The sequence below is a fragment of the Lupinus angustifolius genome, chromosome LG06 (genome assembly GCF_001865875.1).
Source record: "Lupinus angustifolius cultivar Tanjil chromosome LG06, LupAngTanjil_v1.0, whole genome shotgun sequence".
NCBI classification, from domain to species: Eukaryota; Viridiplantae; Streptophyta; class Magnoliopsida; order Fabales; family Fabaceae; genus Lupinus; species Lupinus angustifolius.
The window spans coordinates 5,682,704-5,701,583 of record NC_032014.1 but is presented as its reverse complement, the minus strand read 5'-3'; the positions used below and the strand labels follow the sequence as shown (position 1 = coordinate 5,701,583).

The following is an 18,880-nucleotide window of genomic DNA, read 5'->3' as shown; positions in this document are numbered from 1 at the left end:
ATATATATATATATATATATAATCTTCCAATATAAGTAAAGAAATCACATGCTAAGACATGCCACGTCATCTGAAAGCTAATTTGAGAATATATTGTCATACTGTACTACTTGCTTAATTATTTTCCAGCTTTCTACTAATCTCACTATAAAAACTTTTAAATAAGTTCATTCCCTTACCAAAAACTCGGAAAAGGAAAGAAGGGAGAAAAGCTTATTACTTCCTTCTATATTCTCTTTTTCTTCTTTGATAAAGTCACAAACATTGTCTTAATCATGATAACATTACCTGCCCAGCAATACTGACGAATTAACTACAGACGTTACAGTACCTTTAATAGATTTTGGAAAGCAACTCGCATCTCAGTCCTGACTTTATACAAGGTTTTTATATTATCATGTGAAGTATTAATGGCCGCAATAACACGACCAGATAGATTACGGCCAAACTTCGGTTTGACTGATTGAATCCATTCTTCATGATTGGTTTTAAATTCATATCTGAAAAGCAGATAGGAACACATTTGTCAAATAAAATATAAGCCCACAACATAAAACAATGATGCAAGATAATCTATCAAAATAAATAAAGAAAAAATAAGTAATGATTACATACATCATACTATCATAGCATGTTGTAGTTTACAGATTATTAATAATTCATCGCAAAGCATAATTCCTTTGATAGGAAAGATTCAACAGTTTCAGAAAAATATTTCAGGCACTATTGATGTATCAACAGATTTCAACAGTTTCGGCATGAGGCATTCACACATATGCTTTTCAATGAAGTAATTAACAAACAACAATCGACTCATGCCTTTTGATACTCAGATTGGCAACAACAAAAAAGGGTAAATTTGGCCCTATGGAAGATAACATGGTTGTTTAATTCTTTCCAAATGTTAGGAGTTCGAACAGCTTGTTGACAACTAATTATTAATATTTTCAAGGAACAAATTTCCTTTGAGTTTCTTAAGGAAGCTTCCTTGACAATCGGAGAAGAATTATATATAACTTACATATCCCTTTTTCGGTGATTCCACAGAATAAGTTGAATAACAATGAAAAGTTTAGGACTTGAGGTCAATTTTGAAGTTTTATAAACTAAAAAAATTGTGAAGGTATATATGGTTATATAACATACACCACCCAACAAAGATTAACCCAACATAAATACACCACTTAGTAAGTAGATGGATGTTTTTAATACTTTCAAACAAAGGATATATGTCATTTCAATATAAATACAACTCCAACTGCTGGCACATTAATGATTACTTTCTCATTATTAGAGCAAAGATTATAAGCAAATTAGTGAGTTACTTTATCTAGTATAAATGTGTGAAACTCCAAGGATATTATAATAATTATGAAATTTAGCTGTGCTTTGAAGTTACCATCACTTGCAGATTTTTTTTATAGTTAGTTATCACTGTTATTAAACATACTTTTGCGTTATGCTTATAATTTTTATATATTTTTTTCAACAATCAGGAAGAAAAAAAACATAACATACATGATCTTTATTATAAATCATATGATAAAACTTCAAAGCATATAATAGAGTACCCTTGTAATGTAAGCATAACTGAAGAGAGAACTTTCAACACAGATGGTCCATTTTGTTGGTAAGTTGATTGTTCATGAAGCTTTAGAGTGGGCACTTTAGAAGTAATATACTGACAAAGATTCATATGTTTTGGAGCCTGATCTGCAAAACCGAAATGATCAAAACACTTCATAACATACATGAATTCCATTTTCTTTTGGTCTAGAGATCAACACTTTCTTTTGCAAAACTATAATTTTAACAGTCAAATTTACTGAAACTGAAAGAATGACCAATTAGTCTTCAAAAGTCAAGAAACTTACAGCCAGACAAATTCTCAATAGCTTTGCTAATAGCATGTATTGTTTTCTGTGTTGGAACTTTAGATAACTGAAAGAGATCATCAGCAAATATAATACACCTTGACCGTTTGGTCTCCACTGGATTCAATTGAAGTAAAACGTGCCCAACACGATGTAGGACAGATGGATCTCTGGTAAACCATCCTGTAACGCAATTACACAATAGATGAATCAACAATCAAAAGAAAAAGGATTAGGAATAGAAAGTTACAACAATTGAGTCTCATTCACCTTACTATTTCGAAATTTCTTATTAAGTTAATATATTTTCAACAGGGATGGCGAATCAAGACCTGGTCCTGGTGCATATGAACAAAAGATGTTCAACTGTAGAAAAGCGCTACTAACCATACATTGTACAGTAGGACTCATGTCAATTTATTAACACATATCAAGTTGCTCTATTTTCTCTTCATAAAGCTAGTCACATGGAAAAGCTAATGCAGAATCTTAAGATTTGAAACATAATATTTTACCAATTAGAATTACACATAATTAAGCATCTTACCAACAGTGTCTAAGCTTTGTGCATTTGGAAGCACTCCAATGGTAGATATGGCCCCATGAGATGGTCGAAAACCAAAAATACCACAGAATGAAGCCGGAATTCTCACACAACCAGTAGTATCAGTACCTAAGAAGAGACATTGTTCTTCTATGTTACAAATATGATTAAGAAAGTAAAATACAGCAATTAATCTTCAAGACCACAATAAAATTGCAAGTGTGAATTAAGTTTATCCCGGTTCAGAAAGAAACAGATTATGCATGGAAAACCATGCTGCAATAATATATGAAGAGATCACGATAGCAAAATACGATTTGCCGGATTTGGAAACATGGAAATTATGCAGCTTTTAATTATGTAGAATTGTAAATCACAGCAACCATTGAAATTTAGTTTTCACTTGATATCAGCATCCTACTAGGCATTTCACCACTGCAACAAGAATTGAAGTTAGGTTTAAGGAACAGGGCTACAAAGAGGAAACTCATTAATATGAAGATGTTTTACTTTTTCAAATCAGAATTTAAAAGAAAAGTTTAGAGTATAATGCTTTAATCATTTAATGAATAAGAAAGAATATATAGGAAATTTGAAACCTCCCTCTTAACTCTCCTCAACGAAGCCGAGAAGATGACAACGTTGCTTTGTGATTTCTCATCAATGATGAACAATGCCAAGCAGGAGTATAAATCTTAATAACTAAACTCAAATTAAAAATGCATGAATTTTATACATTTGAAATATCTTTAGATACAGCTTTTACCAAATTCAGAGTTCAAATGAAATAAAGTGGGGGAAAGAAACTAATTTTACGAAAAGGTTGAGATTAAGTTAACAGGCCAGCTTGAAATTCAATGATATAACACAAATTAAAAACAAATAAAAAAGATCCATGAATATGATTGATACAAAAATAATCATAGAATACAGTTTTATTAGAATTGCCTAAACAAGAAAGAGGTTTTGATCGGTAGTTTATAATGGTAGTCCAAGATACTAAAAATTCATCAACAACCCTACAAATTAGCATTTCAAGTAATTAGAGGTGACCACATAAACTCACCAATAGCGAAGTCAACAAGTCCCGCCGCGACTGCTACAGCTGAACCACTAGAAGACCCTCCAGGGATACACGATGGCATCTGAGGATTTGTTGGAGTTCCATAATACTGGTTCTCACCAGAAATCCTGACACAAAGTGCCTTAAGTAAATCACATATGAAGAATTGTTTCAGTTGATTTCACAAAGTCAAAGGACTTCAAAAGAACTCATTACCCTAATGACAATTCATCCATAACAGTCTTGCCAACACAAGTTGCCCCACTCTTGAGCAGAGCAGTCACCACAACCGCAGTCTTCTCGGCTACCTCATGTGTTCTTTTCCAGTCAGGATTTCCAAATCCTGCCACATAGCTCTTCACATCAAATCTGCCAACCACAACAGCAGAACCCGAAACTCATCCAAATCAGAAGGCTCAACATACCCATTTTAAAAAAAAATCACATACTATATCTCTCATCAAATTTTCTTTTCAACCCCATGAAGGATAACTTTTAACATATTAACTAAACAAATAAAAAAAATTAACCAAAGCTTTAAAATAATTCCAAAAAGAAGAAACTACAGGAAATCAAATGTTATATAGAGATATCACATACTATAGATATCAGCAAATTTTATCTTCCCCCACCAAAGAAAAAAACATTTTTTTTACTGAAGCAAAGCTGAAACGATCATGCCCTTTATGGCAAATCAATTGTTTCATACAGATACTTCAATCTATAACTACCAGAAAATCTTCTCTTTAACCCCACGGAGGAAAAAGATACTCAAATTGAAGCAAAGCTAATACTTTTGCAGAAATGATCATACCCTTTATGACAAATCAAATGTTACACACAGATACCACATGATATGGCTATCGTAAAATTTAATCTTGAATTCTTGAAATAAAAATAAGAATAACAACCAAAAAAATCAAACTTTGTACTCAAATTGAAGCAAAGATAAAAACTTTATGCAGAAACGAACATGTCCTTAATGGCAAAGGTGAGAGAAGAGAGAGTTTGCTTGGCTGCAGGGGGTGGAGGCTGAGGGAATGGAAGAATCTCAAAACGCTCAAGAAAAGCACCAAAGTCTTGTTTTTGTGAGTTTCCCCGTCGTCTTCTCCGCCGTGTCTCCGCCAGAACGACGATCCCGGCAACCCCAACACCGATGACCAACCAGAGTTTGGGGTCGGAGGCATGTTCCTTTATGAGCTTCAATGATGTGGACATGATCAATGAGAGAAAGGAAGAGAGAATATGTGAAAAAGGGGTTTTGAAAGGGTTTTAGAGTTGAAAGGTTTTGTGACTTGGTGGCGGGTGCGAAGCTCTCACAACGAGGTGGAATACTAAAGGGGGAGAGAAATACACAGTTTCTGTCTTTATTTGCATATTTGTATAATATTTGCATGTTTGTATTTTGTTTCATGTCTAAAATATATGTTTTTAACCTAAAAACCTTTTTAATACATGAAAACTAGAGATGAGAAAAGAGGCCGTCAGGTCCATTTAGTCCATATCTTCAAATGTCCGCAAAAATTCTCGGTTACTTACAAAATTTGATATCCTGCTCGTTTTAAAACGGGCTAACGGACTAGCGGGCGACCAACGAACATTATTGAATAATTAAAAATAAAATAAAAAATTCATATAATAAATGAAACGAAATTAAATAAAATAGTTGAAGATAAAAAATTAACAATTTTTTTTATGTTTTATATGAAGTTTAACGAATCACATTATATTACAATTTTTTTTAGGAATTAAAAATCACATTACATCATAACTTATTTAAAATTTTCTTACTTTTTCCTTAAATTATGTTTATGGGTCACCCGCATGCTAAACGGAAATGCCCACAAACTTGGCCGACAAAACAGACAAATAGCCAACTTTTGTATGTCATGTTCACAAAAAAATATAGGTTATGCATGCATGCCTGTGGGCAATGCCCGTTTTGTCATCTCTAATAAAAACTTCCATTTAATAAGTAAAGTCGGACAGTTTTAAATTATATTTATTTTAAAAAACAACTGTTATTAAGCTTGACAAAGTGACATACTTAATTAACAAATATATATTTATATTGTCAATACTTTACCTAAAATAATAAATTTCTTAAAATAAATAAAAAAATATACCTATAACTTGGCTAAAAAGTTAGATTTACATCATTACACTCTTTATGTGAATCTTAACTCTAAATATTGAAATTCTTCGCCCTCACCTTAATATATTTCCATAGACTTTTATAGATCAAGACAATACTTTAAAAGGTCAAACTAAACTTTAAAAATGACTTATAATAATTAAATAGGTTAGGCTCAAAATATTATATCTTATACAAGCTTACGCCGTTAAACATAAAATTTGGATCAACTCTACTTGTTTCCACCATTTCTTATGAGGACATTGTTGTCCCAAAATAATGTATCATTGTCATTACTTGTGATTGATTAAAAAATAATTAATTATTAAAATTTTAATTTAAATATATTTTTCAACCAAACATAATTACTTAATTACTGACACATGGAATGATAGTAGATGTACACCCTATATATAATATGATCCTATGTAGGATATAATTACATGCATGTGTGATTTATATCAAAAAACAAAGGTTCAACTGTTCAGCATCTAAGTGATGATGTGTGCATTGATGGATCGGAGGAATATGATACAGTCAAGTCAAAACTAAAACAACAAAAAGCTTTGTTGTTTTGGCATCAACATCAGCATTATAGTTATCACTTATCCCTTCAAACAAAGCAAAACATGTCACACATGTATAACAAGTTATCCACGTATACAAAGTGGGGTATCGCCACGTGTCCTCCCAACAACTTCCATCGTTTTCCACCTGTCTATTGTGTTGTGTTTGTTGTGATGAACACAGAGGAACCAACTTCTATTGCTTCTTCTTCTTCATCCTAGATCTTCTTCGTTGTTGATGCAATTATAGCTATAATGGGGTTTCCACTAAGGACAAAAAGCTTTGGTTTTGGAGAAGAAGGTGTTGTTGCAAATCATTGGTGGGATGAAATTGATGAATCAGATCAATGGCAAAGAGGCATTTATTATGCCCTTTGTGCTGCTTATGCCTCTGTTTCCTTTGTTGCCTTGGTACCTCTCTTTTTTGTTTCTTTTCAAGGAATAATGACATGTTATTTCATTGCCTTGATATCAATTTTTCTTTTTTCTTTTGGTCTTAATCTCATCCCACTAATCTCAATGTGATTTAATCTTGTAATGTAACCAAAGTTTTGATGTGAAAACACATTTTTCTCCTTTGGGATCTTTTTTATGAAAACCCATTAACCAATTCAACTGAAAAACATAGGCTTTTCTAGCAAATCATTACTTTATTTTTTTTTAATTTGTAGCTTGAGATGTGAATTTTGTGAAGAATTGGGTGCTAGTATAATCTGCTGTGATGGGTAGTTAATGCTAAATTTACTCAAAGGAATCAATAGGTGTTATTTGTTTATTTTAATCTTAGGTACAACTGGTGCGAATTCAAATGAGGGTTCCTGAATATGGTTGGACAACACAAAAGGTTTTCCACTTGATGAATTTTGTTGTCAATGGATGTAAGAGTTTTGAATAATCCATTAACAACATTGTTACCTTATGTTTTTATGCTTGCTGAAACTATATTACATTTGCAGTGAGGGCTGTCCTTTTCGGTTTATACAATAGTGTGTTCACAATTAAGCCAAAGGTAATTCCTGTCCTTAATTACTCGCATTCATACCCACTTGTTCTTTTCTTGGTTTGCAAGGGCTTTAACTTCATGTGCCTATTATAGCAATAGGGAACAGAGATCTTGTTTTTTTCCTGATAGTGAAATTCACTATTGTAAATGAAAATGAGTTCCAAAATACAAAGAAATGGATTTATACCCGAAAACTTCTAATACCTTTGGAAGGATGGCTCAATTGCACCTTTATTTTACATAGAAAAAAGACAAAAAAACTATATACATGATGAAATCCGAATAACGAAAACTAAGGGGAATACAGTAAAAAAAAAAGGCTAAGATACTTCGGTCGGGGCTAGAGTGTCTTGATCGCCCCAAACAGGATTGCATAAATCGAATAATCTGAATATTGCAAATTATGCACCCTTCTTTTTAAGCTTTTTTTAGTGTCATTTTTTCAGTCTTTTCTTTCTCCATTTGGAAATTCAGCATTTATTTCCAATCATGTTCTAACCTATTATCATATATCATGGTATAGGCACTAGAGCAGGTGCTTATGGAGGTTCCTGGTCTTCTATTTTTCTCTACTTATACATTGCTTGTCTTGTTCTGGGCTGAGATATATCACCAGGTATATTTACTTTCTTTTGGTATAACTACAACAAAAGTCTTTGATATAAATTGTATCATGTTCATGCATCTCAAATGTTTTTCAGGCAAGAAGTGAACCAGCAAATAATCTTAGGCCTGCTTATTTTATTGTCAATGGGTTTATTTACTTCATACAGGCAATGATACAAACTTGTCTCCTTTTTTACCATTCTAGTACTTAAGATAAGAAGTATTCTCAAGTGTTAATTCAAATTCTTGTTTTTCATCTTCTCGCCCTGATAATAGGCCATCATCTGGATTTGCATGAGTGTAAGCAGAACTGACGCTGGTGTGGAAGCTGCTAAACTCTTCCTTGCAGGTTATTTCGGTCAAAATTATTTTAGTTGATGACCTTTTTATGTAAAGTTATTTTTCATCATTCCTACAGTCCATGTGGATTTCATATTGTTTAAAAGATTAATACATCTATATTGCTCTTAAAATTACCAGTTTGAGTGAATATCTATAATGGAGTACATAACTACATACCACTCAAGCTTCTCTTGTATAATTGTATTGTATTGTGATATTTGTTCTAATGTTCTTTCGCAGTTATTTCATTTTGTGCTGCTCTTGGTTTCTTGTTATATGGTGGAAGGTACGTTGTTGTCTTTATGATGGCACCATTTCATGTCATGTCATTGAAGACTGACCTTCACAGAATAATGTAGGTTGTTTTTCCTATTGAGGCGCTTCCCCATTGAATCCAGAGGTCGTCAAAAGAAGCTTTATGAGGTTTGAATCTGAGTATGAATTGCTTTATGTTTTTCAACGTAAGAAGAAAATTATATCCTTATCACAAATTATAAGCAAGTGTTATGGGAAAAAATGTACAAGGTCTTTTGTTGATATAACAATTCTGCTAAAAATTGTTGGTGACTAACTTTTCACTGGCAGGTTGGCTCGGTGACAAGTATTTGTTGCACTTGTTTCTTGATAAGATTTGTTATGGTAAGTTCCTTCCAGTTTACTGTTCTATATATTTGTAGCTGTTGTTTTCTGATGAGATCTTTATTATCACCTTCAATGCAGCTTGCACTTTCAGCATTTGATGAGGGGGTGGATCTTGATGTCTTAGATCATCCTATTCTTAACCTAGTCTATTATTTGGTAAGTTTCAACATTATAAAAAGTGAAAATTCTAAAGGAAGATGATGTCCTAATAAGACTTCAAAGTTATAGATACATATTTAAGTATTTTCAGAGTTCAGACTGCATAGTGCTTGCGTATATGTGCACCTCTAACATCTTGCACTTACATTTTTTTCAGACTTGAATCTTAACTCATTTAGGATTATCCCTTTTGACTTTTGTCATATAAAAAGATTATCCTAGATTGAGATCATAAGGTTAATAGAAAGATCAAAATATCTCATATTGGTATTGCTTGAAATCATTATTTGACTTGGAGTCCTTTGATTATGGTTGTTTTGCAGTTGGTAGAGATTGTTCCATCAGCATTGGTACTCTTCATTCTGCGAAAGCTGCCTCCAAGAAGAGTTTCTGATCAGTATCACCCCATTAGATGATATTTTACTACTTCTAAATTATTTTAGCTCCCAACTACATCTTCCATTTTTTTTCTTTTTCATCTTCTGACTTGGTCCATAAAAAAGTTCAATTACTGCTCTGTACATTCATAACTTTATCTTATTAAATTAATACCACTTATTCTCTTCAATACTGGCATAAAGTTTTCTTCTTCTTTTCTATTTTTTTACCCAACAAGAGATGTTAACGTTCTTTAACTCATTCTCTTGGGCTTATTTTTCTCACGAGAAGAGATAACAAACATTTAGTACATGAACAACCTAAAGGAATTTGAGATTTTGGAATACAGCAAAACAGATATTTAAAGGAAGTTGAAGAGCTGGTTCATAATATTACATATCATATCAGAAATGTAAGTTGACGATTAAGGTTCCATATAAGTTCAGGGACATCCAACCACACAAGAAAATTCATAAGAAAAACATGTTAAAAGAGTGTTAAATCATGTATGGAGAAATCATTAAAAGAGTGATTATCAAAAGATTCACAAATCACAACTACATAGGATGTCAAACTCTTCCATTAATATAATGACATATCATTGGATGCTAGTATAAAAAGCTGGGTATAACTATGGGGCATGACATAATCATTCATACTATCTGTTAGAACTTTAACCAGAACACAAATTTAGTTTGTAAAAGAACCAGATATGATGCGCTTCATCTTAAATTACTAATTTTTTATTTTTAAAAATGAAATGGAGAAAGAAAAGATGACCCCAAATGAAGGCATAATCTAGCTGGTGAAAAAATGATCAAATGCAGGATTACTCCCCTACTTTCCCTAAATATTATCATGATTTTGAAGACAAGAGAAAATTGGATTAACAATATGCCATCCATTTCAATCTTACATGTCAGTAGTAGGCTCTTTTATGCAAATATAAGCTCATAAGAATTCCAACTAAGAAAATGCATAACTAAACTTCAATAGAACATCTCATGTCAATTTGATGCTCTCAGACTTCTTTTGATATTTTTAAGGATGCTCCACATGAAGGTGGAAACAAAGAAGAGGATGATACCGGTGATGATCGCATACTTCATACCAAGATTCACAAGCAAATTTACAAGCAGCCCAGCAAATACAACGCCGACGAAATTTGCTGATACAGCAGACCAAAACGGCATATCAAGAATGGATGCTACAATGGCTCCAGTCCATGCTCCTGTTCCAGGAAAAGGAACAGCCACAAACAGCATTAGACCAAGCCACTGAAACTCCTCCACTGGACCAGCCTTCTTTTTCGCATTCTCAAACAGCATGTCAAGGAACCGTGATACGAAGGTGTTCCTTGCAGCGAGGAAAGACGCAAATCTTTTCAGGTAGAGTATGATGAATGGCACAGGGACCATGTTCCTACACCAACAGGTTAAACCTTATTTAACCACCCATGAAAGAACTCCCAACATTCCCAAAAAAATAAACTAAGGAAACATATCATAACAAACCAAATCCATGTTTTAACTGTTAACTTAAAACCCTCTCCATAAGAATAAACTAAAAATTACTTGGGAAAATATACTCTGGACAGTTCAATTCAACAGTGTAGATTCCTATCACAAGTTATCAACAAAGCACACACATTCCCAGTATTCCCAGCATCAAGGACATCACATATAACTATGCAACACCACTACTTCAAAATGGTTGTTGTACAAACATTGTATCATATACTTCTACACTTTTTGTGCATATAAATTTCAATTATTCTATGAATTTTTTTCCATAATCAAGTATCTGTATCATTTATATCATTGTCCTATATCATTATATGTGCTTCCTAGCATATAACCAAAGATTAGTTGTTAGTAAAAGAAAAGGACTAACCCAATAATGGATAAGACTGTTAAAGCTAGAGGATTGAGTTTCAACCAATAACCAACCGGTATCGCGCCACGGAGTTCGAGCACAGGAAGAGTAGCAAGGGAGAATACCACAACCCCATCAGGCCATCCCAATTTCCTCAGTGAATTGGCAATGTTTAAGCCAAAGCTAGAGGCTTTAATTGAATCAACAGCAGCATTAGCATCCTTGGTAACAGAAAACCAAGCCAGGGACAAAGTGGCCCAAAAAAGAACCCAAAGAGTGAACTTAATTGGCTTCTCCTTAGAAAGCAGCAACCTTTCAGGTTCATCAGCAACAGCATCCAATTCCAAATATCTATCAGAAGAAGAAAAAGCACCCCTTTGGGTTAATAAAGAAGGAGCAACTGAAAAAGGAGATTTGAAATGGAGGGTTGATGATTGAGAAGGAGATTGTTTGTTATTTAAGATGAGGGAACGAACATTGAAAGGTGAAATTCTGTAATGGGGTTTTCTGAAACAGAATGGGGATGATGTTAATGCGAAAGCACAAGCAGCCATTGGACCATAAAAATTTGGGGCAAAATGAATAAATTATGTGAGATTGGGGTTAAAACTAAGGAAGGATCATATAATGTTTCATCAATGACACAGTGAGAGTAGCCACTTACCCAGTCAGATAAAGTTTGCAGCTTGACACAGTTTTGGGGGAAAGCAGATCCTGTCCATATTAATTCTCTTCTGGACAATCAGAGCTAATAAATAAAAAATAATATTTTATTTTAATTTTTTCTATAAAATTAATATATTATATTTACATTTAAGTGGGTGCCTCAAGGAATAGTGCATGAAGTGGTTCATTTTGCCCTTATGTATTATATTTTAAGGGATAAAAATGTCATATCATATTATTTTTTCTTCTACCTTTTGATATACTTCCCTCTTTATTAATGATTAATGGAGAGGATCTTAATCTTTATTTATTGGTAGCCACTGTAAGCAAGAATCTCATCCCAAAATGAGTATATCTATCTATCTCTATCCTTTATTCAAATAATATAAAAATATTTGTATTTTTAAAATTTTTAGTGTTGATTAAATAAGAATGGGGACAAATAATTTCTCCCACAACTTCTGTAAGTAAAATTCACCAATCTCAATTATTTAATTTTTTTTGGTCGAATTTTTTTATATATTTTTTCTTATAACAAATTTCCTTTTCATGTTAGGATTGTTCGGGAATTATTTTTCAAAATGTTCCTCCTATGACAAACATTCATTGATAGACACATGTTTGAATCAATAAAAAAAATATATATGGGAATGTAAAATTAGGTTGACCTTCCTGCTATATTTTATTAATAAGTTTAATATTTATGTATTTTTCTAAAGTTTTTTATAATATATCATTTACTATTTAAGTACGTAAATAATAATTAGTATATGGATAATACATTGGGTATAAAAAAACTCTTATCTTTAACTTGTAAGTAAGAAATCTAAGTTTTCAATTCCATTTACGTTTGTAAATTTCTCAAGACCCGAATACTAACCAGTGGGATTATAAAAGCCCTCAATTTTCACCAAAGCATCAGTTTGGAGGAAAAGAATGAAAGGAGTTAACTAGTTTAGATGGGCACAACGAAATACATTACAACACTGAAAACTTTCTGCCAGTGATTCATAACTTTTCCACTTTCTATATGATTGAGAACTTGCTGCCTAACTCCATGAATACATTAATTAAGTTTGATGTAATTTAGCTATGCTTCAAAGTATTTGGTCTCTGATCATACATAGCAGTTACTCACTTCACTTAGATCAGTAAATTTCATTACATCAGAGACAAAACGATTTTTGATTAAAAACAATGCTTTTAAATTTCTGAAGAATATTATGAACATATTATTAAAAAATCTGCATCCAATATTCTGACAGAGCTTATATGTACACGAACTATATCTCACCTAGAGAAAAATCCTGAAGCACAAAAAATTACAAAACTCTCACGCAACAAAATTCCTGAAATCCACATGATAGACATGCTATATAAAAAACCTAGAGTTGATGAAAAAAAGCTCAAACAAAATCCAATAATCGCCTATCGAGCAGGGTTGAATCAGTATATATATAGAGGCCTAGCATTGCAATAATTTATCTAGATTTGTCACAGTAAACCTCGTGCCTCAAAGTCTATAGCCACTGAAACACCAGAGAAGAAAGTAAATGTTATAGTGAGAAGTTAGCACATATGATAAATTCAATCTAAAAAGGCAGAGTAAGAAAGAAAAGGTAAATAAAGTCTAAAATGTACTCCATCAAACAAGGGGGAAAAAGCTTATACCTTTGGAGAAAGGAAGAACCAAGACAACGTTCATAGTGACATTGTGTGGAGGAAGCTGCAAGCGAAGAGGGTAAAGCTTTCCATTCAAAGGACTCTGAGAACATACAATGATTCCTTCTAACCCTGTCTCTTCTTCAAATTTATGAGTCAATTCTTCAACTCCATTCCCGTTGTAAATTATTGAGTACCTTGGCATACCTTCATCACTCACTTCCCCACTCTCTTCAGCAACATGATAGTATATAGTTCGCCCCTCCATCTTTGGCAATGTATCAGCTTTCAAATCATTTGGCTGCAAACAAAAACCAAACTCAATAAGCACAAAGGAATAGTAATAAATAGACCCAAGATCATTTTTTGTCATTTTTTCCTAAATGAATTTACATTTTTCAACATTTGGGTAGATCATAGATGACTTGTACCACTGCTTAGATTTAAGCTTCAACCATAATCCTTCAATTTTAGAAAATTTTGTCTGAATTCTATCATACTTTTTAGTATTGAGAAATTTTTATGTGCTTTTGATTCAAGAGATTTTGCTTTCTTTGTCATTGAGTGTATACTATATACTAGCTTTATGCATCATCATTCTGCCACATTTTACTACCTCAGTGAACCAAATAAACACGTAAGATATTGTTAACTCGTATTCTAAAGGCATATTAAGGTGTGAAATATCAAAAAATGATAGTTTTCATAGTTTTAGAGAAATGTTAGCCCCAGTTCGAAACTAAAAAAACTTATATTAAAAAACTGTGCATTCAATATTTAAAAAAATGATTATTTTTTAACAACTCTATTTGTGGATTCCTTAAACTACAATTAACCTGGCCCAATTTTTTATTCAAAATAATATATTTAAAAATAAAAAATCTAATATTTGAATTCCATAATCAATATTTTTAATCACCCTTGGTACGAGAGCAAAGACTAAAAAATAAAAAATTAAACCTTAAACAAAAAATAAACCCAGATAAAAAATTGATTATTTTTGAACAACCTCATACCTGTTGTCTGAAAAAGCTAGGAGATTTATCATGCCCAACAGGTGAAGATGGAACACTGCTTTGAAACCCATTTGAATCATGTTCTGGCAAGGGTGGAGCAGAAGGTAATTCTTGAATAGGAGAGTTAACATTTATCTCCACAACATCAACATCCCACAATACCCAATCCTGTGTTGCTGTCCTATGAGGAATGTCATGTGTTATGCTATTCCTCCATGGTGGCAATCCTCCATTTGCTCTCAGAAAATTACCATGACATGTTCTAAGCTTCACGTGGGTCCCATCTTTTATCGGTTCCCACTCCACCGAAGAGTCGAGTGTATGAGGAAGTGTCTGAAGCACCTTGTGACCCGTCATGCCCAGCAAAAAGGGGTGGTTTGAGGCTGTGAGGTACTTTCCGTAACAGCTTTTGAGGCGAATGATGTTGTTGTTGTGAGGGACGTATTCCAATGTCCACCGTGCATTCTTGGAGGAACCGTTGCGGTTTTGGGTGACGGATTCCTCGTCATCCTCCGCCATGAGATACTTTACGTGGTGGCCGCGGAGGCGCACCGCCTTGGCATGGTAGAAGAAGTCCATTCCCGGTGTCTGCATGGATGAAAAAATTAAAGAATAAACCCTAGGAAGTTAAAAATGGTGAGAAATGAATAGCACTTTTTTTTAGTTTATAAAGTGCATGGAAGTGGGAAATGAATTGAGTTGGGAATCATGAGTTTGAACCAGTACTACCCTACCTAACTCTATACCCACCAATCATATTTAGCCATATAATTTAAAATGACACATCATTTTATTGTTATTTTAACAATTTTAGGATATAATATTGTTAATTTTTCTCCTTTCATCTCCCTCCTTAGTTTCTATACCACACAACATCTTCAACTATTTCAATAACACTAACTACCCCTTCTTCCCTTGGCTTAAAAACCATAACGTAAAAACAACATATCAAATTTTTATTATTTTAATACTAAAAATACTTAACTATTTTCAATAATTACCCTTTCTTCCCTTGATTTTAGTTTTCACAAAAAAATAATAATTGATGATGTAAGATTTAATTGTCATTGCAATTAAATAAGGGAAAGAAACAATTTTATCCTGTATCAATACTAAATTGTCCATGATTTAATTTTATATCAATAATATGTGATGTCAGCATCTCTACTCACAACTGTAGGAGATATTTAGAGGATCTACATTCAAATGTAACTAGATTTGTGGCTTCTTTTAGTATGTTTAAGTATACAAAGAAATTAAGAAAGAGAATCAAAACGACATTGGAGATAAAAAGACACATGATGAACTCAAAATAGAAAATGATAAAGCATGAGAGACTCAAACAGTGAAAAAAGGAAGAAAAAAACAAGAATGAGGCAGAAGCTATGAAGGGAGGAAATAAGCATAAGGACAAATCACAAATGCAGCTGAAAAGCAAGGAACTAACGTTTTTATAAGATGTGTTAGACAAATAGACAATCCTCTAATAATTTGGTTTTATTGTCTAGAGATTAGAGAATGAAATATGCTTAACTTTTATGTAACAAATGGAAAATATTTTCTTCTCACACTTCTAGTTAGGATCCTATTACTGAACATTCTAATATTTGAATATAAGATCTAAATTAATTTGATGATTTAAAAAAAATTAATATAAATAATTTAAATTTTATACTATTAAAAAATTCTAAATATCACATGTCACTATCTCATTCTAAGAGATGATCCAAATTCTTGCACTTATCCTCCCTCTCAAGTTTATGATTTTAAATGCCACATCTCTATTTCTTTCTCTCCCAATAACCCAACAGTTACATTATTAAGTTACTCTCACTTTCAATTGGAGTTTAACTCATCTCCATTATATGGAGATGTCATTACAAAAATATGTAACTGAAATTTTTTTAAACTTTATTTATTTACTTTTTATTTAAAAATAATATGAAATTATAATTATTAGAAAGAATTTTTTTGACGTGTGTCATCATCCTACTCAGCACTGAACTCTACCATAGAGGATCCCTTCCATCTTAATGCTTTCAACTAATAATTGACCTCTTGACATAAACTATAACTCCTAATAAGAATACATAGAATATAAACCACGTCTTTAAGTAACCTTATTCACACAATATATTTCAAAAGTACTATATCACTCTGCTGTCTATTAACTATAAATATGCAAGTATCTAAAGACCTTACACATACTTGTGCTTTTTCTTTGTTATATCAGAATTTCAATTATCTTAATGAAGAAGAAAAAGGCCAGCATGCAATAATAAATGTATTTTGATTGGACATCAAATATAACTAATTATGGGATAGTATTAGTGATCCACACTTTGCCTCGAGAAAGGAAATATATTATTAGAATAGGACGACTTTGTTGTTGCCAACTTTAACTAGTGCCTTGTTTAATTAGAGTATGTGAAAATATGTCTGTGTTGTGGGAATGTGGGTGTTGGTGGAAGACATGTGTCATATAACATTTTCTTGAGTGCGGAAGAGTTGGTGAAGGCACGGAGCAACATTTACGGATCTCTCGCATCTAACTAGAAGATGGGGCTAAAAAATAAACTAATTTCTTAGTGCATTCTTTTGTTTTTATGTATTCTCAAATATTTAAATGATTTCCGTTTTATTTTTATATGATGATTACTTTTATTGAACTTCAAGTGATTTTTAATCCTAGAATTGGGTTACTTAACTAGTGTACATTTTAAAATTACTTATCTAAATATATAACATTGTTTTAGAACTTTCTATCAAAATATGGGAATTCGACGGTAGTTTAGTTGACTGAACCATATAATTTTTTAAAAAACTTTAAAATAACTCAGATAAATAATTTGGAAAAAAATTAGCCCACCAATTCTCTTTAGGTTCAAATCATCTCTAATATTGGAGGACCCAATATCAAGTAAAAATATTGACAGCATTGAAAGGTTCAATGATCCAGGATAGAGCAACTAAGGTCATTTGCTATATGGTTAACTTGGCAAATGTTGGTTAAACCCTTTAAATTGTAAAACACATAGTTTCCATCAATAAATTTCAGAATAGAATTCAGAACACAGAGAAAAAAAATTGAAATGACAATAAATGAAAAATAAAGCAAAAAAAAAATTGAAAAACAGGTCACATACCTTGAAGTTGCGTGGTAAGGAAGGCAACGACTCCGTGGAGAAAACAGACATGGGTGACACCGCTTCCGAATCAAAATAAGCAAAAGGCGAAACAACACTCTCAACCGCTTCCTCTTTCAACTCCACACTTCTAACCTCCCATAGAACCCAATCCTGTGTCGCTGAACTAGACGGATCATCGTGAGTAACGGAATTTCGCCACGGTGGCGTTCCTCCATTTGCTCTCAAATACTTCCCGCACCAACTACGAAGCCTCACCTGAAAACCGTCTCGAACCGGTTCCCAATCGAATTTCCATTCCAAACCTGGTTCGAAGTTGGTTTGGAGAACACGGTTTCCGGTCATGCCTAAAAGAAATGGCGTCTCCGTTGCCGTTAAGTATTTTCCGTGGCAGCTTTTCAACCGCACACGGTGGTTGTTGTTGTTTACGACGTCTTCAGCGATTTCAACCGTCCATTTGGCTCTTATGGATGAGCCGTTCCGGCTCTGACGAACCGTTTCGCGGTCGTCGTCTGCGATGAGGTACTTGTCGAGGTGGCTGTGGAGCTTGATGGTTTTGGTTTTGACGAAAAACTCCATAGCCGTTGATGATGAAGATGAATAATTATTGCTATAATAATTATTGCACTTGATTGGAGATGTCCTTAGAGGGGAGTATTTTCTTTTCGTTTTTAATAATAAGATTATATGGCAATAAATAAATAAATAGTGTATCTCAAGTTAGCAGGGATTGTCACGGCAAGACTTTGATTTTTTTTTGTGTCAAGGAAGGATCTTTGCTCTAGCAGGTGTAGGACAAGAATAACATGTCCTATAATTATCTTGTATCATATATCTAATTAATCAAAATTTATGAAATAGTAATAAAATATTAATTTTTATTTTTATAAATTTTAATTTTAAATGAATTAAAAAATTTCACTGGCTTGGAACACCAATGAAACATAAATAATGACATGTGATCCATTTGTATGAGCTATCATCTATTATCTATTAGTTTCCCTTAACTAAATGGATTAAAGTGTAAAATGTATATACTTATAGGGTAAAGATTTATATAGATGCACTTCATTATCAATCATTTATTTAAATTACTTTTTCTGAAAAATGAACAATAATTAAAAATCAATGATGATACAATGACAATATATAAAATTCATAAATTCATACCGTGTATGTATCTTTTTTTCATTGGATTATTATA

General features: G+C 32.6%; 4 protein-coding genes across 4 annotated transcripts in view; 1 reads left to right on the top strand and 3 right to left on the bottom strand.

Moving 5' to 3' along the window:
* LOC109349262 (outer envelope protein 64, mitochondrial) overlaps positions 1-4,826 on the bottom strand; it is an 89,429-nt gene extending 84,603 nt beyond the window's left edge. Inside the window, exons 1-7 of the mRNA XM_019589997.1 lie at positions 4,455-4,826; positions 3,698-3,850; positions 3,485-3,609; positions 2,422-2,547; positions 1,875-2,057; positions 1,572-1,713; positions 332-500 (exon numbers count right to left, since the gene is read on the bottom strand). Coding sequence (XP_019445542.1) covers positions 332-500; positions 1,572-1,713; positions 1,875-2,057; positions 2,422-2,547; positions 3,485-3,609; positions 3,698-3,850; positions 4,455-4,699 — 1,143 coding nt within the window. The 5' untranslated portion in view covers positions 4,700-4,826. The remainder of the gene's footprint in view (positions 1-331; positions 501-1,571; positions 1,714-1,874; positions 2,058-2,421; positions 2,548-3,484; positions 3,610-3,697; positions 3,851-4,454) is intronic.
* LOC109349265 (tobamovirus multiplication protein 1-like) lies at positions 6,413-9,498 on the top strand. Its single transcript, XM_019590001.1, has 11 exons — positions 6,413-6,592; positions 6,969-7,059; positions 7,138-7,190; positions 7,708-7,800; positions 7,886-7,957; positions 8,067-8,139; positions 8,373-8,418; positions 8,492-8,555; positions 8,718-8,771; positions 8,853-8,930; positions 9,257-9,498. Exons 1-11 carry the CDS (start codon positions 6,437-6,439, stop codon positions 9,347-9,349), a joined length of 873 nt encoding a protein of 290 aa, XP_019445546.1. The 5' UTR covers positions 6,413-6,436; the 3' UTR covers positions 9,350-9,498.
* Positions 10,165-11,893, bottom strand: LOC109349264. Its single transcript, XM_019590000.1, has 2 exons — positions 11,205-11,893; positions 10,165-10,733 (listed from the first exon to the last, which is right to left on the bottom strand). The coding sequence occupies exons 1-2, from the start codon at positions 11,738-11,740 to the stop codon at positions 10,319-10,321; spliced, it is 951 nt and encodes a 316-aa protein (XP_019445545.1). The 5' UTR covers positions 11,741-11,893; the 3' UTR covers positions 10,165-10,318.
* LOC109349261 lies at positions 13,098-18,348 on the bottom strand. The gene is made up of 4 exons (XM_019589996.1): positions 17,677-18,348; positions 14,531-15,118; positions 13,524-13,815; positions 13,098-13,381 (listed from the first exon to the last, which is right to left on the bottom strand). The coding sequence occupies exons 1-4, from the start codon at positions 18,253-18,255 to the stop codon at positions 13,347-13,349; spliced, it is 1,494 nt and encodes a 497-aa protein (XP_019445541.1). The 5' UTR covers positions 18,256-18,348; the 3' UTR covers positions 13,098-13,346.

Excerpts from the sequence above, each read along its gene's own strand:
- LOC109349265 (XM_019590001.1), top strand. The coding sequence starts at position 6,437 with ATGGGGTTTCCACTAAGGACAAAAAGCTTTGGTTTTGGAGAAGAAGGT. Across the intron at positions 7,060-7,137 it reads GAATTTTGTTGTCAATGGAT|TGAGGGCTGTCCTTTTCGGT; the intron begins GTAAGAGTTTTG and ends TTACATTTGCAG. Across the intron at positions 7,191-7,707 it reads TGTTCACAATTAAGCCAAAG|GCACTAGAGCAGGTGCTTAT; the intron begins GTAATTCCTGTC and ends ATCATGGTATAG.
- LOC109349264 (XM_019590000.1), bottom strand. The coding sequence starts at position 11,740 with ATGGCTGCTTGTGCTTTCGCATTAACATCATCCCCATTCTGTTTCAGA. Across the intron at positions 10,734-11,204 it reads ACAGTCTTATCCATTATTGG|GAACATGGTCCCTGTGCCAT; the intron begins GTTAGTCCTTTT and ends CTGTTGGTGTAG.
- LOC109349261 (XM_019589996.1), bottom strand. The coding sequence starts at position 18,255 with ATGGAGTTTTTCGTCAAAACCAAAACCATCAAGCTCCACAGCCACCTC. Across the intron at positions 15,119-17,676 it reads CCTTACCACGCAACTTCAAG|ACACCGGGAATGGACTTCTT; the intron begins GTATGTGACCTG and ends TCATCCATGCAG. Across the intron at positions 13,816-14,530 it reads CTAGCTTTTTCAGACAACAG|CCAAATGATTTGAAAGCTGA; the intron begins GTATGAGGTTGT and ends TTTTGTTTGCAG.